The sequence below is a fragment of the Oreochromis aureus genome, linkage group 7 (assembly GCF_013358895.1).
Source record: "Oreochromis aureus strain Israel breed Guangdong linkage group 7, ZZ_aureus, whole genome shotgun sequence".
In the NCBI taxonomy this organism is placed as follows: Eukaryota; Metazoa; Chordata; class Actinopteri; order Cichliformes; family Cichlidae; genus Oreochromis; species Oreochromis aureus.
The window spans coordinates 61,876,255-61,903,790 of NC_052948.1; the positions used below are offsets into that span (position 1 = coordinate 61,876,255).

At 41.5% G+C, this 27,536-nt stretch overlaps 2 protein-coding genes across 4 annotated transcripts in view; both read right to left on the reverse strand.

Annotated features, from left to right (window-relative positions):
- Window positions 1-14,633, reverse strand: part of znrf1 (zinc and ring finger 1) — a 64,534-nt gene extending 49,901 nt beyond the window's left edge. Inside the window, exon 1 of the mRNA XM_031726867.2 lies at window positions 13,605-14,633. Coding sequence (XP_031582727.1) covers window positions 13,605-13,998 — 394 coding nt within the window. The 5' untranslated portion in view covers window positions 13,999-14,633. The remainder of the gene's footprint in view (window positions 1-13,604) is intronic.
- A 4,544-nt stretch (window positions 14,634-19,177) lies between these two features.
- The window catches only part of ldhd (lactate dehydrogenase D), a 40,703-nt gene continuing 32,344 nt past the window's right edge, over window positions 19,178-27,536 (reverse strand). Inside the window, exons 7-12 of one of the 3 annotated variants that reach the window (XR_005613866.1) lie at window positions 26,089-26,223; window positions 25,541-25,668; window positions 24,579-24,669; window positions 21,724-21,835; window positions 20,186-20,392; window positions 19,812-19,951 (exon numbers count right to left, since the gene is read on the reverse strand). Coding sequence is in view for 2 of the 3 variants with exons in the window: in XM_039615312.1 (XP_039471246.1) it covers window positions 19,771-19,951; window positions 21,724-21,835; window positions 24,579-24,669; window positions 25,541-25,668; window positions 26,089-26,223 (647 nt within the window). In the remaining variant the exon portion in view is untranslated. Of the gene's footprint in view, window positions 19,952-20,185; window positions 20,393-21,723; window positions 21,836-24,578; window positions 24,670-25,540; window positions 25,669-26,088; window positions 26,224-27,536 lie in introns of all 3 variants that reach the window. The other 2 variants (XM_031726872.2, XM_039615312.1) reach the window with 2 other exon arrangements.

Genomic DNA, 27,536 nt, shown 5'->3' on the forward strand with positions numbered 1-27,536 from the left:
TTCTTCATACTTCTGTTTTCTTGCAGTTGTTTCATTTTTTTTCAGCTCATTTGCCTTTTAAAACAATATAGGAGTTATTACATAACTGTTTGTTTTCTTTAATATATCATTTTAGTCAGAGAAACTGACTTTCTTTCTCTTATGTAAGAAAAACTATAATAAGTTAACTTTACACCAGCTGTAAGGGGAGAAATAAGACATGCTGCATGTTACAAATCTGGATATTAATCTTAACTATTAGTCAGAGATGCACCGACCAGCCGATTCTGTTCAGAATCGGCTGGTTTTTGGCTGACTGGCTGTGAGTGGTTGATGAGCTGTCGCAGCCTGACGTGCACCTGTTTTCCTTCTCTCACCCCAACCGGTCGCAGCAGATGGCCCCGCCCCTCCCTGAGCCTGGTTCTGCCGGAGGTTTCTTCCTGTTAAAAGGGAGTTTTTCCTTCCCACTGTCACCAAAGTGCTTGCTCATAGGGGGTCATATGATTGTTGGGTTTTTCTCTGTACCTATGAAGCGCCTTGAGGTGACTTTTGTTGTGATTTGGCGCTATATAAATAAAATTGAATTGAATTGAATTGAAAACTGAAACTGTTGCACCGCACATGGCAACAGGATTGTTCCACTCGGTAAACTATGTGGAAAAAAGTGCTTGGACACCGATGCTTTACACCTATAGGAGCTCCTCATTCATGCAAATGCATCCCATGATGCTCTAAGATCACAACTGCTGTGTTGATGTTATTTTCAGAGGAGGTTTGGAGGTCTTTAAACTCAGCACTCAGCGACCCCACTGTGTGGGTCCTAAATGGTTTCCCTTTGGAATAACAGCACTTACAGTTGATCATGGAATATCTAAGAGGGAAAGATTTGATGATGTGGCCCAATACTTTTGTCCATAAATAGCGCAGCTGTGCAAGCACAGCATATTAATCTGAGAAATAATATTTCTTCTGTGGAACAAAGTGACATATTTGAGGGCTGTGATTCTCACACAGTGGCTGATAATCAGCTAGTGTGTCATCCGTCTCCTCGTGCTCATACCTCTGCCAATCAGAATCATCCTGTTTTAACCAACAGACCAACCGCAGCGCTGGTTTGTTGTTTGGCAGGTGACCACACTGCGAGGACAAGTGAAAGAATTACCTGGCATAGTTAACAAGTCCAGTCATGGATCTGTTGCTTACATGTGGGTGGAGCTAACACAATACCAAGAAAACATAAAGTTCTGCATGTACCTGTTACTGACTGCTGCATACAGACTAAAAAAATACCATAATTTCACTCACAAAAGCTGATGCTCGTGTGTGGACTGTTCCACACAGCAACACCAGACTATTTCAGATCATCTCAGGAAAATGCTCCAAAAGGCCCCAACTGTACAAACAAAGCAGTTTGTGACTCACGGAGGATGAAGGGATGAAGCAGACAGCCACCTGTGTCTGACACGTGTCCGTAAGACACCCCCAACACCCCCCCGCACAGAGGTGGGAAACATGTAAGATAAAGAGATATGCTGTCATTCAGTTTTTACTTACAAATACTCAATTAGTCGGTGTTTTATTATAGACACGAAATAAAAATTCCATTAAAGAAAAACTACACAATTCATTATGTTTCCTCTCATTTGTATTTCTTAGAGTGAAAATTCAAATCAGCCAAAATCAGATTTGGCAGATCGGACTGTAAGAAGTGCTTCTCTGCTGTTGCCACGCCTATTTTTTCAATACCCTTCCTATTAGTCTAAGCTGAGAGCGGGTGTTGGAATGAACGGTTGTGTGCATGTTTCTGCTTATCACATTTAAATGAAAAAGCACCTCTCCATAAAGGCAACAGCTTCGCTTATGTGCCTGTAATCTAAGAACAATAGCATGCAGACATCCACTCATGAGATGAGTGCAGGGAGGGGGGCTGGGCAGAGGGGTCAGAGGAAATGATGGGGTTGCTGAGTAATTGCTTTGTATTTCAGATGGGTGAGTGAACTCTGAGGCAGGAGATTACATGCAGCGTCGTGAAAAGAGTCATCCTCTAACCTGGTTTAGGCCAGCTGAGAGAGACACTGAGAGTGTGTGTGTGTGTGTGTGTGTGTGTGTGTGTGTGTGTGTGTGTGTGTGTGTGTGTGTGTGTGTGTGTGTGAGAGAGAGAGAGAGAGAGAGAGAGAGAAAAGCTTTGTTTTCCTGTGTGTTTGTGTCTATTACGAGTGTGTATAACAGTGCAATAGCATTTTTGCAGTGTGTGCTTGTGGAAGTGTGAAATTGTGTTTTTCTTCTGTCCGTGGATTTCTGCACTCACTGATTTGGGCACGAGTTTACAAACCTTTATTTATACTTAATAACTCTGCATGTAAACAGCACGGAGCTATTGTTAATGGTCAACAATAACAGGGAACATAATCCTGTCAGGACCAATATAGTATGAATGTACATTACTGAAGTTCTGTCTGTAAGTGTGGTGTGTGTTCAAAGAGCTAAAAGACCAGAGCAGAGGCGCCTAGGACCCTCTCAGAGAACAAAACAGGCATCAGTGACAACAAACGCGGCATCTGTTGAATCAGAAACAGTTTAACTAGCACAAAACAAAGGAGGTGAGGTGGAGGTGGGTTGCAAAGCAGCAGAGACACTAGAATGCAAAAACCTGATGACATGGGACTTGAAAAGAGGTGGAGGGGAGCTCCCCCAGACCGGGTGGATCTGAGGGTTTCACTGTGCCAGTAAGTTATTCCTAGTGTGTATTATGTTTTGGGGGGGGGGGGTTTTGTTTTGTTTTGTTTTGTTTTGTTTTGTTTTGTTTTGTTTTGTTTTTGTGTGTTTGTTGTTTTTGTTTTTTTATACGGATGATTGTCAAAATTATAAAACTTTCAATAAAAATAAAGTTATTAAAAAAAAAAAAAAAAAAGAAACTGTATGCAGGCTGAAGCAGTTTAGATATTAAACCCAGTATGAGATTTGTGAGTAGAATTTCTTTAAAGTTGGGCTACTAAGAGGGCTGTACGCTCCAGGTGTGCTTTTTAGCATAAACTATATGATTGCAATGTCTTATTCTTCTGTCTTGATTCCAGCTGCTTCCTTATTCACACACTGTCACAGTTTTACGTTGGCTGCTCTTCCTGACGCAACCTCAAACTGACTTGTGTCTCCTCTGAGGATCAAACTCTGCATCTTTCACTTGTTAGGCGCTACTATACATCAAATAAATCTAATTTAAAATCATTAAAATTACTTTTACACTTTCACGTTATTTGCTTAGCTGGCTAGTAATGAATAATGTAATGTGTTCCATATAAAAATGGGGAACGTCCCTGGAAATTAATATATTAGTAAAGGTTTTACACAGCAGACAAAATTTGTGCAAAATATTTTTTACTCACCTATTCTTAATGGAGCTGTTCAAACCAAAAACATAATTTTAAAGGACAAATTTTCAGATTTTTTTTGGATGTGACCAATCAGATCGCTCCATTTGGCAACAAGGGCAGAAGTAGCTCAAAAAACACACGGGTAGTGAATTTTCAAATGATATAGAAATAGTAAAATAGCACTGTTCTACCTCAGACACACAGACGCTGCTCTGGTTTATAACTGGCTGTCTGAAATGATTTGTCTGCCTCCTCAGATGTGGTCCCAACTCTGTCAACACGAGCCCACTGACATCTGCCTTCTCCGGAGAATTGGATGAACCCAGAATCTCTGTTTCATTCTTTTCTTGAGTAGAAAAATCGGGACCAGCTCATCATCTCTTCACGTTGACTCAATTTTTTGGGCCGTTTTTTAAAACGACACATTTTTTTACAAAAAGGCAAACCATTTGGTTTGTTTATATGTTACACAACAAATTTACATCCAAAAAATTTGAAAATCTTATTTAGCTCAGCTCTCCAGTAATTCAAATCACTTAAAAGTATTCTTCAAATAAGCAGTCAGCTCATCACTTCTGCTCTTCCCTGTTAGAAATGGGCAAATAAGCCCCTCCCCTCTGTGGTCTTGGGACATTTGTGAAGCATCTGCAAAGGCCCCCAATTGTACCGAGTTTGTTCCACTGTTTTCTGCCCTGTTCTGTTCAAGCAGGCGATGTAATTAAGCATTAGAAATGCTTTTCCACTTGCCATTTACCGCTGGGGAATTTGCAGTCAGAGCCGGCAGGGATTAAACTTGCTGGTCAGAAAAAGAGTGCAAATGGTGTATTGATTAAGCACTGATGCTGTATTGAAAGGCTATGCCGATAAAGAGGCAGGAGGGTAGAGGGGAAGCCTGTTGGTCTAAGGATGACTGTGACTCTGACTGATAGATACAATAATAAAAGGCTCGCCAAAGCACTAGGCTGTACTGTGAAGTCAGACGTGTTACTTGACTGAGAGATTTGCAAGTTTTCTCGTACACCTGTGCCTGACCAAAATTCAAATAAAGTCTTTGAATTTCAATTTGTTTTGAGCGGAGATGGTTCTAACCTATCTATGTCAGTCGAGTTGATAAAGACCACCAGCAGCCTAACAGGGCCACTGAGCCAGAGCCTCATTATCCATTTTCTTCTGCTTATCCAGTTCAGGGTTGGGGGTCTAGTTAATTCATTGTATGACTAATTAATTACTGTTATTATTAAAAGATGTTAAGGAATGTTATAACAATCCCCACGCTCCTCCACAAACATCCATCAGTATCAGCATTTATAATAGCTGACAAATTCTAATTTAAAAAGTAAGGACTTCATCCGTGTTCTGAGTGTTGACGTGGCACAGCTTGTCCACCAGAGGGCACTCTACATGTTCCTGCTAGCAACAAGCACAACAACCAGAAGCTTTTTAACAGTAGCCAACCATTTGTGCTCTTAGCTAAATATTAGTGGGCTATATTTTGCTAACTGCATTCAAAACTTTTTTGCACTACACCTAATTCAAGTTCAAAATTCTCTACCAATTTCAGATTCAATATCGGCATTTATGGATGTCATAACTTGGGTTTTAGTTGTGCAACCGCTGTAGTACACAGATGAGAGCAGCATGAGTGTAAAAATGGGGACTGAGTTGTTAAACTGTCTTTATTCATCACAGCATTCCCTGCTCTGTCTCTCTGCCTTGTCCTTCAGTTACATCACGCTGACATCTCACAACAATGAACAGATTTATTCTTTTCTGTCCGTTTCCTTTAATGATTCATTCACTCTGGTGTGTCTCTCTTCCGGCCTCGTCATTCTGTCACATCTGTCTGTTTTTTTGACATATTAATTACAGGCACTCCAGCATTAAAGGAAGGTCTCCAAGTTCAAACCCTTTTCAAACTGTCCGGCCTTTCATGCTTCTCACTGGCAGCAGATGTGGAACGTTGGAAGTAATGAAAGCAATTAAGAACTGAAGAAAGCCTTTTACATACAAGACCAAAGCAAAGCAGAAAAAAACACAAGTGTTATGAAACAAGACTGGTTTCTGTTACTTAACTTTTGCAGGCCACATTTTTATGTCCATACAAAACCATTTCCTGCCTTGGAACGTCGGAGTGAACACAAAATTTTTCCCCAACTTACTTACTTAATTATTAATATTCAAATTGTATCCGTGCTAACTTATGCAACACTTTGCACTTTTCACATGAAAACAAAAACAAATTACCATCCATTGTTGAACTTTTAATTATTGTAACTGTATTGTACATTGATGTATACATGGCTTAGCATCTTGCTAAAATCCAACCTTAATCAGACTATAAAACATCACAAATGTGATCTGTGACATGCTTGAATGACCAAAAATCCACAAATATTGATTGAGAAAAGCAGATATTATAAGCATTTTTGAGCTATTTTTAAGTGTATGAAGCCATTAATCAGCTTTTAAAATCTGCTTTGAAATTTGCAGGATCACTTCTTCTTTAAACATGAAACACTTCATCACGCCGCTTGTTACTGACTATCCAATACCCGCTGCAGACACAACACAGCAGTTCCTCGCTGTGGGGTCCGACTCGCACAGATGCCTGTTGCCATGTGTTCTGTCAGCAGAGGGCTAGTGAGATGAAGCTGCTGCAAAACCATGAATGAACGTTGTAAAAATCCCCAAATCCAGACTCAAGCAGAAGCCACGTGATGCGGCTCAGCGTGTGGCCTGTTTGACCTCCACCTGCTGGGGACCGAACATGGATGCGAGGACGAGGCAACCTAACGCGATCTCGAGGCAAGACGTGAGGCAAGGTTACATTAAAATGCAATTGCAAAGCTCGTACTGGACTGTGTCGTGATAAACATTAGCCTGCATCTCTTAGCATCTGAATAGCTCAGCACACACACACACACACTTTTGCATTATCACTGGCCTTTGCTTGAATTTCAAAGACACAATCTGTTCTCCCTTGTGATGATGATTTTGAGGCTGGCGTTGCTCTCCCCCTGCACTCGCTCTCTACCGTGTTCACAAACACACACCAACCTCCCAAGGGCAAAGGGATGGAGGCACCTGTGGCCTGTCTGATTAACAGACATTTTCCACAGCAGATGTGTTTTCATCAAAGGATAAAACAAGGATTTGTGTATGTAGACATATAGATACTGTTGGATCCTTAGAAGGACAAAGTGAAGATTGCTACTTCAGTCCCAGTTTGATACCAAAGGTAGTGGAGGCACCACAGATGACGCACAGACATGTTTGTCCTTGTGAATAAAAAAGGCGACTTATCTAAGTAGCTAAAAGGACCGAACGGACATCCCAGCGCAGTCTTTGGCTATTTTGTCAAATAACTATGACATCTGCATCTCTGGACATTTGTACAAGGAACCCAAACTCCAAGTGAGCTTCCAAATGTGGTAAAAGCAGAGCCCTCATATGAAGAGAGGCAAGTAACTCAAGGAATCTATGGAAGGATTCTTATATTTACATCTGTATTAACTATTAATCCTGTTGCACTGGCGCAGGCGCACCACAGTGTCTTCAAACGTTCTTGTGTACTTCAATAATGTCTATACAGCAAATCTGACAGCAGATTCATAGAGAGCAACAAACAAATGATAAAAAGATCTGATTTAAAAAGATGTTCAGTTCGTTCTGGCGAACTCGATCGAGCTTTTCCAAGTCGCACCTGTGGCTCTTATGTTTTTGTCTCAGACTCCTAAATAGACCTGATTTGCAGGAGATATTCCTGTAATACTTAAAGCAAAGCAAGCAAAGCCCATTTTATTATTGCATCTGTGTAATGCTACAGTTAAGCTTCATAATAAAAAAAATTTAAGTAACCCATTTTACCAAGAAATGTGGCATTTTCATGGTCCACAAAAGCCACAAATGAGCATGACGCATCAGATATTCGTTTGAAGTGTGAGTATTTTTATCTGCTCTGGTATTTAAGAGTTTCCCTGTTTTCTTGGAAAGATTTTTTTTCTAAATCATCGCTAAAGGATCAAAGTGTTTGAAGAAATCCAGCAGAACATGTACACCAGCTGATGCTGCACAGAGTTTGACATAACTTGATGATTTCGTAATGGAGCAAATCAGTCTAACGAGATCAGCCGACAGTCTGCTCTTTGTCTTTAACCCAAACCTGTTAACACCATGAACAGCACGAAAAATATATATATATATTTCTGCAGCTCCTGCACTGCATTATGTTCACTTTAAAAATGTCAATATTTGTCCACAAAATCAAAACAAAGTAACTCATGTTCTGTTAAAATTGCTACTTTTCACCTGCATCGTAATCTTTTTATTTCAGCTTTATTTATATAGCAAAAAATCACACCAACAGAGTTTGTGAGGTTGATGTTCCGTCAGTGTGAGAGGAAAGTTAGCAAAGCTAACAATGACGTGAAATTGCAATTTGAGGAAACTGACACAACTAGTTCATTTTAATAACGACTAACTCAATTTAGCGATAGCGCCACAAATAAGTAAAAAGCCGTGTCCAAACACAAGGACATGATGGACACAGCTTTTTACTTCTAGTACAGGGTAATCCGAGCTTGGATCCATGTGCTTCCCAGACTGTATGTAATACTGTAGGAGCAAAAATAGATGATCCTCAGCTCTAAACATTCAGAGTGACAGCCTGCAGGAAAACCCAAAGTTCTACACTGCGCTCACAGCTGGGAGCTGCCCCCTGGGGGAGCTGCAGACTTGTTCTGATAACACTTTAAATTAGCATTCCCAGCAGCAATCATCGCAGTCATGTCAATAAACAAATATTGCATACCATAAACTTTATATTTAAATACTTTCCTTCCTAATTTTGAGCTGTAAAACAGATACAGATACATGAGCAATATGGTGAGCTGATAAAACATGTTTTCCCATCGTAGTCAAAGGAGTTTGCAAAGAAAAGCGTCTGGACTTCTTTAAGTTGCTTGAAGACGTTTCACCTCTCATCCGAGAAGCTTCTTCAGTTCTAAGGTCAAATGGCCGAGAGTCCCAGATTTAAACTCAGTGGGAGTATCCCCCCCAAGGAGGGACAAAGGACCCCCTGGTGATCCTCTAATCACATGCGCCCAGGTGTGAAAGCGGGTGTGGGACCTAATCAGCCAGGGTTTCGGGTGAGCTCATGTGAAACCTGGCCCCACCTTGTCATGTGAATTCCTGAGGTCAGATGGCCCAGGATGTGAGTGGGCGTTAAGGCGTCTGGGGAGGGAACTCAAAACTGGATTATAGATGGCAGACAGTTGGTGTCGTAAACCACCGCCTCTGTTCAAAGATGGTCGCTCACAGTGGACATAGATGTGAAGTGGCTGTTTGGTCTCGCCAATGTTTTCTTTGCAAACTCCTTTGACTACGATGACCTGGATGACTGAGAACCTTCACAGACATGTTTTCCCATCACTATGTTGTAACTGCGACTCCCTGACAGTAGTTTTTAAATACACACAGAGGCTTGTCAAAATTCAGTTGTATCCGTCCTTTGCCTAGAATACAACAGTAGAAGGACGGGCAGAGCGTTTATCGTGACAGAGAGGATGCTGGGATTGACTGAGATGGAGCCAGATGAGCCCAAAGGAAGCTGCAGAAACACAAAGACTACAGACACAAGCAAACACATATTCCACTCCCCAACCGCTTGCCAAGTGGTTGCTGGACGTTGCTGGCTGCCAACAGAGGAAATGAGCTGCAAAGAGCATGCTGCACCACTGCAACCAACGCATTTCAAAAGGCGGAACTTTTATTTTCAAAAGCAAACTTCTCAGTTTCTGCTTTGACACTTTTAAGAGGTTTCAAACTGCTTGCAGAGTATCATCAGACATGCTGTCATTTTCCATACTGACTGCTGCCGACTGCAGCAATCTGCAGGCAGCCTCGTACACCTCTTTAGTACCAAATTAATGGCAGCAACCTCCAGCCACTCGCCAACCAGTCACAGTCATTTTTCCCTAAAGACCAGCGGCTGCGTGTGAGGCCTTTGATTACGGACAGCAAGGTGAGACGTGCTGCTTTGAACATTAAGATTTAATTGTGATGTTTTTTGTCACCCTGCTGTTTCCAAAGAAAGAGAATCTGCTAGATGGGGTCGACCTCAGGTAATTAGAGTAATAAATCCTTTACGCTGTCTGATTTCAAGGGCAGTTCTTTTGATTGCTGGAACGGTTCAAGGTAATAAATGTGCAGAGAAAGGAAGAAAACACATCATACTGTGCAAAATAATGTTATGTAGTATTACACTTCCAGGTCTATAGCATGATGTAGCATGATGCTAACAGCTTTAGTTGAACTTTAGGTCTGATGAGAGTCCTGATCAGAACAACAACGTAAAAGTTTCCGAGCTGCGTGATTACATAAAGCATCCGTGCACGACGGGAATGAACACAAATTCCCACCTGACAAAAAAGTTCCTGTTAAGCTTTGAAAACAAGTTGTGACCAAAGATTTTCAGGTCTACAAATAAATGAGAATAAAATAGAGCTAAAAAAGGCAAGCGACAGTGATCTTTTGATCTTTTCTATTAAATACAGACAGTTTCACGTATGGATTTGGCTGACAGTGAAAAGCACTGTGACGCGGATCATTTTGGACTTTTTCTGACAGATTATGGGTGTTTTCTTGCCGGGGCCCTTTGCGGCGGCACCCCACTGTGCGCTCGCAGTGGTTGCGTAGAAATAAATGAGGGTCCTGGATTTTCTGACACAGCTCTATTGTGGTTCTAAAAGCAGCCAGGAAAAGCACCGCTCCCCAGAATAAAACCCAGCCGAGAAAAGTTATAAAGCAAAAGCCGTGCTAAAGCATAGACGGATGAAAAATGGCAAAACTTGCTACAAAAGCAACCAGTTTTTTATTACAGCATTAAAACGGTGACATTTTGGTCAGAGCTGCCTTCCTCACATGCTACAGACCATACATTGTAAACTTGTCTTCCTCCATGCTTGACTGCACACAAATCCCAAAGCTGACAACAGACTGACGCGAACTTCTTCCACAGACACGATGAGCACAGTCGTGTCCTCCTGGAAAAACTGTAACTTTTGTTTTTCAAATTCCTGCTTGCCTTAATTTTTTTTTAATCCTGTGATATTCCATTAGCTTCACCATTTTAGCTATAAAGAACCAGTTCAGACCACACCCATATGAAACCACCACAGCAGTAGAAGGGGTTCCCACATGTCTCTCCAATCACCAGAACAAAAATGTACTTTATCACGTATACGACAAATCTGATGTTATCTTTGCAGTTATAGTAGGAATTTTCTTTTATTTCATTGATGTTTCTGAGAGTTTTTGTTACATATAGCTGAAATGTGGCATGATTATACTGTTTATAAATCCACCCCTGCAAATCAGAATCCCAGAGGAAATTATGTGGTAGTTCCAAGACAGTAAGAACAGTAACTAACTAAACTACATTTAATAATAACACCAATTTACAAAGTTACCAAATATAGCAAAAGAGCTCTAATAGATACAAATAGCTCTAATTATAAATATATAGTATATGACTCAAATGAAATATATGACGTGCCCCTCTTATACTGGACTTTGCTATTTTCTTTTCGAGGATGTGCAAATAGTAAGTTGTGTGCAAAAAATGCACCTCTTTGCAGTCATTTTTCCTCTTGATAGCTGTTTCATGATCACTTTGTCTCTTTGTCGATGTTTCACAGAAGCCTGATTGCCCAAAAGCTCCTGGGGCTTTAGGACTGATGTGGAGCACATATTAAATTTGATTCCATCTGGTCATTTTTCTCTGTAGAGTTTTTAGCCTCTGCCTTTGGCCGTTTTACACCTCTTTGTAATCGTACATCCACAATCTTTTTAAATCTTTTTGATGCTATATGCTTCTTTTTATGGTTGTTTTGCATCTCTTTAATATTATTTTGTGTGTCTTTGTAACAGTTGTCCATCTCTTTGTAGCTAGTTTACTACCTTCATGTCACTTTTTTGTGCCGTTTTGTAGTTGGAGCTGTTTTATGACTCAGATCATTTTGCATGTTTCTGCAGCTCTTTGCATCTACCCTGCATCTCTTCAGGGTCACGTTACATTGTGTTATGGAAGTTTGGGATCTGTCTGTAGCTGTTATGGATCTCTTTTTAAATACTCTCCATCTCTCTGTCATGATTTCTGCCTCCTCTATGTGCATTTTGTATATCCAAAGCTATTTTACATCTCTTTATGGCATTTTTGCATCTCTTTATATTTATTGTCCATATCTTTGAAACTGTTTCTACTTTCTGTATTGATGCTTTGCATCTCTATTTTGAGCTTATTTGTAGCTGTGGGCGTTTTATTTTTCTGTGCATTCGTTTTGCGTCTATGATCTCTTTGCATATCTTTATGGTTATTTTGCATCTCATTATCGACATCTTATTTCTCTCTGTAGCTATTATGCGCAGTCTCTTTATGGACGTTTTGTATTTTTGCATAACTTTTATGTTTATGGTTGTTTTGTTTCTCCTTTCTCCAGTGATCTTACATCTCTTTATGGACACTTTGGATCGCTTTGTGTTTTTTTTTTGTGGTGGTCTAACGGACCTATGTTCCCCTTAGCCTTGTGCACAGCAGGCCCTTCAGTAATCCTTCCATTCTTTATTGTAATGGTGAAGGTATTGTTGTGAGTCATAAGCTTAATTTGGTGAACTCTACAGAAACCCAATAGATCTCCTGTAAATCAAAGGTTGTTCAGCCATGACCATGCTTCTGCTTCCTGTCTGTTAAATATTTCCATATTTTTGCTCATTTCTCCAGTTTTACACTCCGCTCCTCCGACCTGGTTATCTTTTCACACTGATATGAGAGCACATCAGAGTCACCGGGCAATGTAGGCCAGGTGCAAACAACATATATACTGACATCCAACTTGTTATTCTCTTTCCATGAGCCGGTCAGAGCGCTGATAACGAGAGCCTGGGGACCAGGCTGAGGCTGCTTTGTGTAATGGAGAGAAGGAGGAGTGTTTATAAGGTTCCTCAATTACTTATTAAATATTTGAACACATAAAGTTATACTAAATCCAAAGATGGATATGTGGCTAAGCGTTGTTTCGAGTGGGTAAGGTTGGATCACTAAACCCCCAGAAGTTTGCACTTGTATTTAAAAAAGATGGATTAGTTTGTGCATTTCATACTACTAATCAACTGAAATCACATTTGTTATATATGGTCATAAACCATGTATAGCCAATGTGATTTGGTCATAAACTCCAATGATTTTGACATGGCAGGTCTACACAGCTTATAATGTTACATGACCAGCTGTAAAATAATAATGATAATTACAATAAATTGTGGTTTAACACCACTGAAAGCCGTGAAATTGGCATTTCTAAGTGGAAATGACCCTCTAAGATTTCAGAAGCATCAGATTTTGTGCTAGCTGATTCTCTTTTCGTCTCTGAAGTGCTGCTGTTCCTTCTAAGCGCCACAGGAAACAACCAAACTGATATTCACTGTGGGTGTGAGGAGGCGCCTGACATCAGACCTACATATACCTGTGAGTGTGCAGCTGTGTTCAGGCGCACACAGACATATTGTGCAGGGTGGTAAGCCGATGATGAGCATGTACAGCCCTCTCAGCCCTTCCTCCCCCCATCCTCCCTCCCTCTCTCCCCTATAATCGCTGGGCTAATTGACCCAGCCAGATTTGGCAACAGGCTTATTAGAGTCATTTCACACAACAAGCAATGACCTACGCAGACGGCGCAGCGGTGACTATGTTCTCCCCTAAAGATCCGCACACAGAAATGAGCTTTAAACACATTTCATCACCAATGATGAAACATCGACATCTCCAGTTTCTTGCAGAAAAAAATTATCCAGTGCCCCAGATTTTTTTTTTCCTGCAGCCAGCGGAGAGAACGTGAAGCACAACATGTTTTCCAAACAGGGCAGTCTTATTTTTCACAGACAAAAGCCTCCTTTCTGCTTGTTTCTGAGTGCGTCCTCGGGCTTAACTTCCCCGTGATTGCGGTGAAATTTATGGGCACCGCATTGGTGTCGTTCAGCAGCCTACCTGCAGGTAAACAAGGTAGGTGTCTGGCAGTAGGAGCAGGTGTCCGTGGGAATGTGTTCGTGCGTTTTTGTGTGATGATTAATCCGTCAGCCGTCCCCCAAATATCTGCTGGTTCACAGTGTGTGTGTGTGTGTGTGTGTGTGTGTGTGTGTGTGTGTGTGTGTGTGTGTGTGTGTGTGTGTGTGTGTGTGTGTGTAGCCTGCAGACCTTACCGCTGTGCGCGCTGAACCAGCGGGGTGCGATGTGCAGGGGCAAGGTGTCAGCCAGCGACCCCCGGGACCCCAGATACAGCACCCCGTCCGTGTGGTGCCCTCCGCTCCCAGTGTCCTGGTAGCCGGTCCCGTGAGGGGCCGCGGTAGTGCCCCCTGACCCCCCTCCGGCTCGATCCGAGTCCGTTCCTCTTGGGGTGTAGAAGCCGAAGGGCACGGCGGGACTGTGCTCGATGCCCATCCCAGCCACGGAGCTCACCGAGCGGCTCCGCAGGCCCATGGTGCCGCTCGGCCGGTAGTGACCAAAGTGGGCCGAGGGTGGCACCGCGCTGTCATCCGTAGAGACACCGGGAAAAGCACCCCGGGGCCGCCCCGCCGTGCTCTGCTTTCCCCCCATCCAAAGCGGGGAGAGGAGTGGGTGGGGGTTCTGGGTGGGTACAGGAGGGGGCTCGGCTCGATCCGCAAAGGGCAGGCTGTGCCCCCCTCCCCTCGCTCCTGTCTGTCTGTCGGCCTGCCTGCCTGCCTGCCTATCCGTCCGTGTGTGTCGGCAGGCTCGTCAGCTCTGACTCTCCGCAGACGCAACAGCCCGTTTCCCTGCTGAGCGGAACATGAGCCAGCCCTGACGTCTGGATTCACCTCACCCGCACACACCACCGGGAGGGACGAGCGGAGAGCGTTTGACTGACGCCGAAATCCGCGCTCCGCGAACAGATGCGCGCGCCGCGCTGCTGCCCTGCTGTCCCGGCTGGTTAACGCGGCTGTCTCATCGCAGGCGGCCGGCCCGGATCACAGCAGCGCCGCAGTGTTCCCTCCGCTGCTCTGCCCTCATCTGATCTCAGACATCGTGACAACTGTTGCTGTCTGTCTGACCGCCAGCAAAACGACGGTCTGTCTCTGACACACACACGCGCGCACACACACAAATAAATGACGTCGTCCGTCCGGTCTGGTGGGCTCGCTTTTTTTCCCACCCCCCGGAGATCGGGGTCACAGTGAAGCCGCTCCCCTGCGCTCAGTTCGGCGCTCCGCTCCTCTCCGCTCCGCCTCAGCCGCTGCTGCTGCTGCTGGCCAGACAATGGACGCGCTCAGTGCGCAGGCTCGGATCATAAATACAGACAGTATGGGAGACACATGCACGCCGTTTCTAATTCCCCGACATGGGATTGGCCTGTTTTTCTTTCTTTTTTTCACATGTTGGATTATGGGGCATTTTAGGACAGGACAGGTGTGACGGTGGTGGAGGGGGAACACGCCAGGTAGCCGAAAGAAAAGACAAACAAACAAAGGAAACAAAAGAACTGACATAAATATACATAAAGACAGAATCATTTTAAACTGCTCTGACAGATCGCTCGTTAGTTATCGTGCAGTATCTGGCCTGTCACAGATATATCGGCTCCAGCTATGAAGTTTCCACACTATCAGATACCTAACCCACTTTATGGTTATCGTGGTATCGTGTTGGATTTTGGACGAATTAAGGAATAACTATCTATATGAGAAATTAAAAAGTGTCACCAAACAGTCTGAAAATGATTTAAAAATCCAGTCAAGTCTTGAAGTTCTGATGATTTTCATGGTGGGCTGACCTTACAGCAGCATTAATATGTTTAATTCCACTGACATCCTTTCAGTTCACCTTTGCAAGGTAAAAGATGCAGCAGGATGTGGACCGAACCACTTTGAGGTTTATGAAGGGGAGTCCTTGTTTGTTAAAACTTTGAACTCTATTAACTACAGAGCTGTATGTCATATTTTTTTTCTTCACCATTATAAAATTATCGTTTACAGTGATGCACTGGGGTGGACAGCACTGTATAAACAATCACGGGTCTTAAAAACTCTGGATTAAAACATTCTGGGACTATATCTGAAGGGTTGGTGAATCTCCTCTCAGATTAAATTCTTAATTAAAACATTAATTAACCCCTTTCTGCATCATCCATGCTCCTCTGCTGCTGCCCCACAAGGTCAGGCCTTAAGTCTTTAGTCCTGCAGACTGATGTCATTACCAGGCTATTCACAGGTTTTGCCACCATCCTGTATGCTAAGTTATTGGGATCACTGGTGACCATGTTTGGTTTGGGATTAGGCCTGCTCCGTTTAATCCTGCATGTGTGTGTCTGTGTGTGTAATTAGGCTGGTTATATTCTCCTTGGCTCTTTATTCCTCCACAGTAAAACAAAGTCAGACTCGTGCAGCCTTCTTGGCTTTACTACCCAATAAGGTAAACTATTGTTGAGTACTTACAGTACAGTAGGTGTTAATCTATCCCGCTATAATGACAGCAAGCCTATAAATGGATCCCTCTTTGCTCCACAGGCATGTAAACACACACAAAACCAGACACACACAATCAGCCCCAGCTGATTTAAAGACGCGTTGCAAAACAGTGGAATAATGGATGAAAACAAAAATACAGCTCACAGCAAAAAATCTCTGAAATGAGGGCCAAAGGTCAAAATGCAGGCTACGTTATTAAATTAGGCTAATCAATACATTTTTAAAGAAACAGTGGTAATGTACAGCACAATGGTTAGCTACTATTAACAAATAATTATCTAAAGGCACCAAGTTATGATGGCATATTGGGACTATTCTAGATAGAAGAATAATATACACTAGAATAGCCCTTTATTGTCATTGTACATGTACAATACAAACTGTGGGGGCTCCACATCAACTCACAATAACTTTAAAAAACTGGGTAGAAGGAGTTGGGGGTAATATTTTGAGAAAAATAAAATCTTTTAGGGCTTAAAGTCATACATTTATAATAAAACACTGAGAAATCTTAGAGGAAGGTTAGAAACCTGAATATCCTCTAACATTACAAAGGTTGCTGTCCAGACCCTGCAAATTCAAGGAATATGGGAACCAGAACAACATACAGAAATAATAAATGGAAATATAAATTTAAATGTACTTTTCTTGCAAAAAATAAAGAAAAATTAATTTTATTAATTTCAGAATAGCCCCACGTCTCATCCCATTACAGCTGCTGTGATGGGCGCTAATGCAGTACTAATAAGTAATAAATAAGCAAATATGGTTTAATTTAGTCAGTTAGACATGAAATATTTAATTCAGTTGTAGTTTTGATTTTCAGTATTAATGCTCATAAAGGTAAGCCATTAAAAGTTATGATGTTAGCATTAAAAATGTAAAAATAGTTAACTAAATGTAAAGTATATAAAGAAAAAAAGTGATCATTCAATTAAACATTCAACAAAACAAAAAATAACAGCATGGATTTTTGGATAACGAGCGATGTTAGATAAATATAACACACTGAAACATGAGCAGTGTGTTGGTGATTTTACTGATCTGACAGGTCTGGATAAAAGGCCCAAACTGAGTAGAAATCACTGGTGTAGAGGTTTAACATGAGATCTTAGTAACACTGATAAGAATGTAAAATGAGTAAAAGAAGCAAGGTTTGTTACACAGTCTCCACACAGGAAGTACAAATTAGAAGAGGAAAAACTGCTTTTTGACACAGAGGATAAGAAATCAACTTGTTAGTAAAACTAAAATGCTTCCCTCACTTCTGATTCACTCACACACACACACACACACACACACACACACACACACACACACACACACACACACACACACACACTGCACCAGTATAATTAAAAAAAATCAAGCTCACAAAAACACAGTGTAAGCAGGTTCTCAGCCAGTTTTCCTTTTTAATAGTTCCAGCAAAGCCACAACCAAGGACATTTTAGTGCCACCTTTTAACAACTGGCCCATATACATTTATAAAGGAAATGTGACTTCTAACTTTATTTAATGTTAACAAATTTGACACATTTGATCCACAGCTGTGAAGAATCTGAGTCAAAAATCTGGTTATTAAACTGTAAGTAGACCATAACTCTCAATGAGTGGATTACCAAAAATACCCTAATGAAGTAAAGGATTCATTAACACCCTTAATAACATTCTCAACATATCATCATTAGTTAGTTTAGTCATAAAAGGCCACTTAACAGAGGTGGTGGTGAAATTTGGATTACCAGCCCATTTATGCTATATTTGTATAATATAAATCTTTTAGGGAAAATGGGGAGACAATATTGTTTTTCTTTTGCATGTGTGGATTTTTTTCAAACCCACATGAAATATAACTTTAGAATGTATATTGCACCAATTTAATACATGCCACAGTCGTACTGCAGACATAAGCAGGAAAAAAAGTCCTGCAGGCATGCATATCTTTGTGTGTGTTTGTGTTTCTTTAAAGGTATTTTCCATCATTTGATTATTTCCGTGGTTGTTTTCAGTAGTTTTGGATCACTTTGTGCTTCTTCTGTCTCTTTGTGATTATTGTGAATTTCTTTGATTGGTTGTTTTATGTCTGTTTTGGATTTTAGTTTTGTGGATTTTTGTGTAACTTTCTTTCAGTTTGGTTCATTCTGTGGTTGTTTTGTGGACTGTTTTTTAAATTTTGGTTGATGTGGTTATTTTCTATTATTTTATTGACACTTTATCATTGTTTTGTGGCTATTTTTGACATTTTAGGCATTTATTTTCTTCTTTTTTTGTCTTTTTAAATGACTGCATGGTCTCTTTGTGATCATTTTGTGGTTGTTATTAATTATAAGTTTCGATGCATCTGTCTTAAAGGCCTCGTGAACCATCATCAAGGATTTCACTGAAAACAAATATGACTTATAGAAAGGCTGCAGGAGATAGTCACTGAACTGTAGACTGCTTAAACAGCTATGCAATCAACAAGAATAAAATAAACAGAACTCAGGGTGAGCTATAACAAAGTCACACAGTGTTTTTATTTAAAAGGAGATTTGATTGTAGCTCGGTGGCTGTGCGAGTGTCAGTTAGTGGCTGCAAGCTGGGAAAACAATAGTTACAAAGCTGCCGAGGCAGAAATGAGCATTATATTTTGATCTTCTGGCTGACACGCTGCAGGTTTGTCTCTCAAGGATGCACCACTGACACCGTGTGGTGGTGCAGAGCGTTGCTTCATCACAGACACAGAAGGAAGAAATCCAGGTACAAAGAAGCCTGAAGGTTCATTTGGCTCTGATAATTTTCTTGTTTAATGGCTGCGAGTTTGTGACATAAAAGGCAGTGAATCCAAATGAAGCCAATGGAAATTATTTGAAGTTTGCTCGCTTCCTTGAAAACTGCCTCCATTCTGGTTAGTGGACAGTGAGATGAAAATCGCTCGAGTGTTCAAATGCAGCTCTCCAAATTATTACAAGTTACTGTACTTTTGTCATTAACGACCTCCCGACAACCTATATCAGGGGGGTCAAAGATAAGGCCTGGGGCCTAGAATCAGGTCGTCAAAGATGGGTCTGTGCCACTGTATAGCTTTGGAAAATGTGACATTCATCCTACATTACATTTTCTGTGAATTAACAAAAACTTTCAGTTTTATAATCACAGGACAGTCTGGCCAATTAGCTACAGAACTTTTTCTGTAATTTTCTGTAACTTGTGTCTTAGTTGATCCCCAAACCGTCGTGCTGACAGATCTCTTTCATTTACTAGCAGCTTTTCTTTATGTAGGTCATCATGGTCAAGGATTTCACTGAAACCATTGGATACTGTGATTTATTTAAAGTATACAACATATAGTCGCTGAACTCTAGAAACTCTTTAAACACCTATGCAAATCAACAGAATAATGGAGTCCCGTGTCAAAATGCTCATTGGCAGTTAGCTAAAGTGTTTACAAAAGCAAAAGCATAATAAACTGTAGTGTCTAGTTTCAATGAAATGTATTCAGCAAACAATAAACAGGTTCAACAACACTTGGAGTGATTCCACATTCTGATAAATTAATTTTAATGACACAAAAAGAAAGAATCTGTGGAAGATAATCTTTACATAATGCATGCTAATCTGCAACAACAGACCAGGTCTTCCTTAAAAACTCACATTTGTAGTTAGCAAAAAGGATTTTGTTAACACTCATCATTTTCAAGGAGTCAGGTTTTGTGGTGCATGTAGGAACATTCGTGAGAAATCAAACAAAACATGTGTAGCTTTCTTGATTTAACTGAATTTGTAAATCACTTCTTCAATGATTTCATATGATTGTTAAATCTAAACCGCTTGTGCTCCTTCAACAGGAAGTGCTTCCATAAACTTCACTCTGATGATGTAATCACTCAGATGGACATGCTGCTCATGGCTCTTCTCGCTGCAGGATTTTCCCAGGATTCATCAGGCTGTTTGGGTCGAGGGTGTCCTTGAGACTCCGCATGACCTGGATGCCCACAGGTCCCATCTCCTCGCACAGCAGCGCCCTTTTTCCTAAACCCACTCCGTGCTCTCCTGTACACGTACCATCCATGGCCAGGGCTCGCCTGCAAGAAGCAAATACATTTTTTTAGGAGCAAAAAGTTTGCAAGTTTTCTGAAGCCTTTACAAATGTTTCAAAATTTTTCACTTTCTATCCACAAACATTCATATGAAAGTAATCGCTGTGAGTGAGAAGCTCAGGCTTCAGGCTGTTTTTTCTTGGCTCTATATTACGTAATACAGAGTGTATATTTTTAATATGGCCAATTCATGGTCCACAGCACAGAAGCCCCACCCACCTGCTTTTGGAAAAGGGGCAGCCAATCAGAAGAAAGATGGCTTAAAAGGAGAAGGACAGGAGTTAGAGTTGTTTCGTGCATTGGAGTCTCCGCTGCCTTCGCTCAGGTCTAATTCAGGTGAGCTGTGGCTTTCTTCCATCTAATCCTCTATGCCATTACCCTCTGTGGTCTGAGCCTGACCCTGGCATAGCTGGTGGTGTTTAAAGTCTTTAAAAACAGATTTTGAGAAGATTGTATTGGTATATAGTTAAAACCCTCCATCTACAAAAAGACAGCCCACAAGTCTTTGCAAGTCCCAAGACTTAAACGTTTGGCCCTCTGGAATCAATATTAACCGAGAGAGATGGGGGAGAGCGCGATTCAAACGGGGAGGAATTTGTTTGAAGATAAGCAAGCGGAGTGAGGAGGATTATGGCGAGTGTGGGGAGGATTACGGTGAAGAGAAACGTGTTGAAGAGAGACTGACAATGAAGGTAATAACAAGGAAAGTTGCTAAAATGGAGCAGTGAGGCCAGGCTGCCTGACAGGTACATGAGGCATACGCGCTCAACCAATAAGACTTAAAAAAATGGAGATTACTGTTAGTAAGAACATCTGGTATTCAGTAACAGTGTGTGTCTGTCTGATGGGATCTGAAGGAAGCATAAATAAAACATTACAGCAGCTGTCAGGTGGTTCGAGGCTCCGGTCTATGTCTTTTGCTAGTACAATAAATGCTTTTTAATGGTAATTTTACAGCGTTATCATATAGCTGATTACTACTGTATGCGATAACAACCTTTTCAGAGGAGTGTTTGTTCAGATACACGTTAAAAACTGTCAAGATTACTCTGTAATCATTTTATCACTTTGATCATGTTAAAGACATCTGCGAGCTCAGTCACAGGGGTGGGCGGAGCTTTAAAGTCTCCCCTCGAGCTGCACAGAATACAGAGCTGCTTTCAACTTGAAGCTGGTCCATGTGGGCATGAACTGTACGTGCTGTGTGGGAGAGTCCACACAGGAAGCAATGCACAGCGATACCAGAGGCCATATTAGACAGCCAACGACATTCAAAAACACAATACTGGCAATGAGAACTGCACACATTACAAGATAAACTTTTATTAACTTCAAGGCCAGAGCCTGAAGCAACTACCAGTGGGGGCACGGGATAACTTTGACTAAAACATGAGAGGGCAGAGAACATATGACAGGCTGGTGACCGAGCGTCAGCTTCAAAGCAGCGTGTCAAGTGCGAGTCGCCTCATATGGACGCAGCTTAAGTTCCTGGACAACTTTATTACCCATCATATGTCCATACAGTGACTCCAGTTAGGGTGAGGTCTGCTTACAAATGACAAACTAGAATAAAATGTCTGCTGATTAAACACTACATTTATTTGTTTGAACGAGTCACAGATATGTGTGTCCTCACATCCTGTTGATGTCAACCCTGAAGCAGTGAACGGCTCGATGGATGGCGACAATCTTCCAGAAAAACAAGTGAAATCCTGACTGGTAGAAGATTTGTGAGTGAGTGAGAGGTGACACCCTACCTAGCCAGTCTCTCAGTGAACAGGTGGACTCTGTGCATCTCCTCGGGGTTGTTTGGATCCACCACCATCAGACAGTGGAAATTCCCATCGCCCACGTGGCCTGCTATGGGACCTGAGGGCAGAAGCCATCCACATTCAATACAGTGCAAAAAACGTCCCATTTTTACATCCCGTTCTTCTTCTGTGCTCTTCTGATGCGTCAGTGTATCTGAGTCTAGTTTTTGTTTTGTGGGTCTAAAACACCCAGACGTGATCAGTGGTGTGAGAGATAATCGGGTTCTCCAACATAATTCCCACCCACCTTACTTGTCGGGGTTCCTGTGAGTTTATTCTCTTTCCCAAAATAACAAACAAGTTTAAGGTTTGTGGTTTTGACACAGTTGAGGAAATCAAGTGTGCCTTACAGACAGTACCTGGTGTTATTCAACACTGGATTTTATATATTCTGATAAAGATATCCTTTTTGGCTGATGTTTTATCGATTTACACAAAGGGTTGGAGTTAAGGTAAGACAGGGTTATTATTTTTTATAATTTCAGCTACTCACCGTAAAGATGAAGCTGAAACAAAGTGGATCTATGTTGTAAAAGCATTTTTAAATTACACCAGAACAGTGTTGGGTAAGTTACTTTAAATTAGTAACTTAGTTACATTACTAGTTACTTCTCTAAAAAAGTAACTCAGTTACTTCAAGTTACTCGTTACTTTCAAAGTAACTAGTTACTAGGGAAAGTAACTTTGGTTTTACTCAGAATTCTCTTGTTAATGTGTTGCTTCCATAACTGGATACCCAGCCAGATTGCCAGTCTTCTAGCTTGCTTACTTGCCACAAGTGCACTGTGCCACCTACCAATAGAAAGGAAAAAATAATGTGCACATTTCCACGAGAGAAATCACGCCTGGACCGTCGTTGACCGCCGCCATGATTCTAGCCTGCTTTTACATCCAACACAAAAACTGCAGTCGTGGTGCTTTTGATTGTACTCAGAACTTGGAAATTCTGCCTTCTGAATAGGAAGATGTAGGTAACACCAGACTGCAGATGAGCTGCATACAGGGCTGGACTGAGACAAAAAAATCGTCCCGGGCATTTTGACTAGAGACCGGCCCACCATTATAGGAAAAATCATAAAGCCTTTGAATGAAAACAAACACTGTTGTGACAGTGATGTACACTGTTCTGATGGTATATATGTATCAATCTATCAATCGTTTGTTGTAAGACTCAGATAATTATTTTTTAAAAGCGAGACATTTTAAATGAGAATAATAAAGAAAAGTATTTCCTTGTGCCCCCCTTTCCCTGTTAATGCCCTACCTGGCCCCCTGGCAACACTTTGCTAGACCCGCCCCTGCACAGTTACCAGCTGTCAGCTACGTAGAAAAGGATCCTGGTGTTATTTGTCTCTCAGAAACAGCTCATAACTTCCCTTCAACTCATTCATGTCACCTAAAAGGTAAACCTGTTTCTCCATCACCTGTTCAGCTCTGATGATTCAGTAAGGACATCTCCTGGTTTCATCTGCATGTTTCCCTCTCACCACATATCCAAACCGACATCATGACCAGCAGCTTTTACAGCTGTGGCTCCAGCAAACATCAGCTGATACTAGAAATTAATATTAAATAAATTCTAACAACAGCTGATCAAGCTTAAACGTGCTGCTGTTGTTTAACGCGACATCCGCTGGTTTCCTCTTTCTGGCGCAAAGTGGGCGATAAATAAACAAGAGAAAAGCCGATCAGCTGATTATTGATCAGTTTCATGATTGAAGTAGAAACGGGAGAGGAGAGAATGAGAGAGGAAGAGGCAGCTGTGCAGCTTCAGCTTTGTGTCTTTTTCATTGTAGCTGAAGTCCGGGACAAACTGTGTTCCTTTTCACCTCAGTACGAAACGCGTAATATTTTCTCTGAATACCAGACGATTCTGTTTTTTAGGGGACGGTTGGCAACTCTAATAATTAACCGTATGAACAAAATAAAGTTCAACATCAGTAACATAGCACCCACCCAGCTGTATAGAAACTCCGTCATGCTAGCTAGCACGCAGTACGAAAATGTCAGCATACCGAAAATAAACTCCACCTAAACTTGGTTTATATCTGACTCAGATAGACTGCAGGTCATAACTTCTTACCTGAAGTTCAGTTCACCTGACATGCGGACCGGCGGCCGCTTCGGGTCTCTCCTCTTGCCTCCCTTTTCCTTCATCCACCTGCTGGCTTCCACCACTTGCTAATGTTATTGAATCTGTGGAAGCTCCGCGATATCCACCACACGAAGTAACGAGTAACAAGCCTATCTAAATCCCAGTAACGAGTAACGCGTTCCTGGTTTTGGCATAATAACTAGTTACCGTGCTCGTTACCACAATAATAACGTAGTTACTGTAACGCGTTACTTAATAACGCGTTAGTCCCAACACTGCACCAGAATGAGCCCTACATTCTGGAGCTTAACAAGAGTTCCTGTATTTAAAAGTTGTAGTATTAGGAATTAAGTCTCATTGATCCCTTAGACCTCAAAGTGCTTCCTTCAGTTAAAATATGCACCCCAAACTACACGTTTTAATCAACCTTCCTGCAGCTTCTCTACTCCACCGCATGGGTCAGCTGACCAACCCAGTTCACAGAAAGTTCACTCAAACTGTTTCACTGAAATCCCAAAAAGAAAGAAATTATTTTCTTTTTATAAATTTCTATTATTTTTTTCTAACAGTAAAGATAAATGCTTTGAGGAATAAGAGAGATTCAAGTGCTTTGAATGAACAACATGGTGTAAAATTCAGCTGTGGGTAAAATTCAGCTGTGGGTGTGCTTTTCAGCATGAAGTCAAGTGGATATAACTGTGCTCACCTGTAAGTCTGTTCTCAATCAGGTCCTCCTTTGTCTCCACAATAATTTGAGGCAGTCGAGACAGAGGAACACACACATCTGTAGAGTAGGCCTGCACACACACACACACACACACACACACACACACACACACACACACACACACACACACACACACAGGAAGATAAGGTCACGATATTGGAAAGGCACCAAGCAGGTGTCTTGTGCAATCTTCAGGATTTAAAACGTTAATAAAGTGAGACATAAAAGTGCCTCCGAGCAGTGTTAGTGTAGCACAGCGCTGTCACACAAAGCCTCACTATTAAAAGGCAACATATCCAACAACCTCAACTCTAATGGTACTGAGTTTTCACACAGCAGTCATAAGTTATAATAATATCACACTGCAGGCTGAAGAGTGTGTAATCCCTTTGGAGCAATATTACATCTGCCCAACACGAGAGCCCTCTCACACTGTAATACACCTTCTTCTTTTCACCTTCCTTAGTGTTAGTGTGGAGCAAAGGTGTTTTGGTGTACAGTTAGTTCCATAAATGTTTGGACCATTACACTCTTTTGTGTAATTGTACTCCATCACAGTGGGTTTTAAATCAAACTGTCAAAATATGATTAAAGCTCTTTATCCCACAAACGAGGTGAAACAGCAGAGGAGGAGAGAAACAACGCACATAGTTTATTAGGGGTGGAACCCTCTAACCTCAAGATACCAAGCAAACAAAACACTAGAACTGCAGCAGCCAATAAGATACGACCACGCACTGTTTAGTTCACTGCTCAAAAATTAAAGGAACACTTTGAGGCCTCAATGGAAAAAAATCGTGCTGGATATCTATAATGATATGGACTGGGTAATGTGTTAAGAAAGAAAGAATGCCACATTGTTTGATGTAAATGAAAATAATCGACCAACAGAGAAAATCATGCTCGAAGCCGGTGCACCTGAAGCAGGTGACTTTATTTACCTTGCAGCCCGGTCTGAGAGCCAGAGCAGCGTACCAAGCGTCATGACGAGCTTTCCACAACCGATTCCGTGTTTCCGTATCTCGAGCCCACTGAAAGTCTGACCCTCCGTTACTCTGAGTGATGTCCTCTGTAGAAACACACACACTGACCTTCAATGGGAGTTTGCTTGCTTTCAGTAAATCACATTACATCGAAACTTTAACCCAAAAGAGAAAATCTGCCTCCACTTCCACAACACTGCTGTTATGTGAATATTAAAGCAGTTGCCTTGTCAGAATAAATAAGAAAATTAGTTTTCAGAAACACTGTCCTGAGATCCCACGGATGGACCAACCAGTTTACAAATAATAATAAGCTTTGTTGGACACATCCCCTCACAGACAAATATTTGTGACTACTGTTAACATCTACGACAAATGGTTCACTTTTCATGTCCCATTTTTAGGGACGTCCTGGCCTGGGAAACTAACGATAAAGCTCAATATCTTTCAGAAACTGCTTTATCTAATGGGAGAACATCTGGTCTGATATCAGCACACTCACACACCGGCTGTTTTGACCTGCTCCTCGAGGCTTTGTTCTGAGCCGTGGAACTCCAGGAACAGAGTTGGGGTCACGGGGTAGGACAGAGAGCTGAACCTGTTGCACGCATCAATCATCACATCATCCAGAAACTCTGGATCTCACACACACACACACACACACACACACACACACACACACACACACACACACACACACACACACACACACACACAGGACAAACACACAATGAAAGGAAATGTAGGTAACATGAGTCTAAAGTCATTCAGTTGCATCATTGCTGCGCAGGTTCCAGCTGTCAATAATTGGTATTGATCTAATTTTCAGCTCTAGTTTGAGGATAAATTCCTCCGTTCTGGATTTTATCCGGTCTCTAAGCGATGCTGTATGAATCCTGCTTCCGGGTCCAAACTACTCTGCATTTATTAAGGCTGCTGTGTTTTATCATGTTTTAATGTTTTGTATCTTATTCTATTTAATCTGAACAAGCCCCTAAAAACAGTCAGTGATCACTGTCGGCCTCTCTCGGGTTTTATTACCACTGTTCATTTTAAAGCTCAGTTTAAACCCTTACGATGTAACTACAGCACAGCCCATGCAGCAGTATATTAATGACTAACCTCGTATTGTGGATGGATTATCTCAGTTGTTCTCCTGACTGAAGTTTGGTCCGTTTAGCATCCTGCCATGTGATTACATTTGTCCCTAACCATCGGGAACCCCCACGTTAACGAGTGGAAAAAAGTTAGCGTTCATCCTCCAGCTTCACTGTGTTTATGTTATGCTAACATAGCTGTGTCACTAGTGATCACGTAGCACATCATTATATACCAGCTAGCCCAACTTCAGTAACCCTACAAACGTCACTGCTGTTTAGTTTCCTGTCTTCATTTATGTTGGAAGTGATAGCAGAGCTGTACGTTTGAATGTTTCAGAAATCCCTCAGTCAGAACATGCTATATCATGTTTAGATGGAAACTAGTGCGCTAACTTCCTGCTAACTTTGAACTCCGTTAAACTTCATAAATCCTGTTTTCATGGATGCCTGGATGTTAAACCTAATTGTTACACACTGATCATTTTATTAAAGATGAAAGAATTTAGACAGTTTGTAACTCTCAGTGATGCCGCAGTGTTCGTTTGACTTTGGGACCTGAAGCAGAGTTTGGACCCGGAAACATGAGGTCAGACTCAGAGACCGGTTTACCACACCCACTGCAACAATCGCTTTTCTAAAAAGAGCAATAAAGTTTTGTCTCTTCCTCATTATGTCTATAAATCCTTTTGTGTCTGTTTTCTCCACGACTGAGGCTTACGCTAACAGAGGAAACAATGCGTTTACATGATGTACAGTGAAGATAATGATGGGAATAATAGAATTGAGAGAAATACATAAATAAGGAATATTTAAGTGATCAGTTATGTTTTCACCATTTTCACCTTTAAATAGTA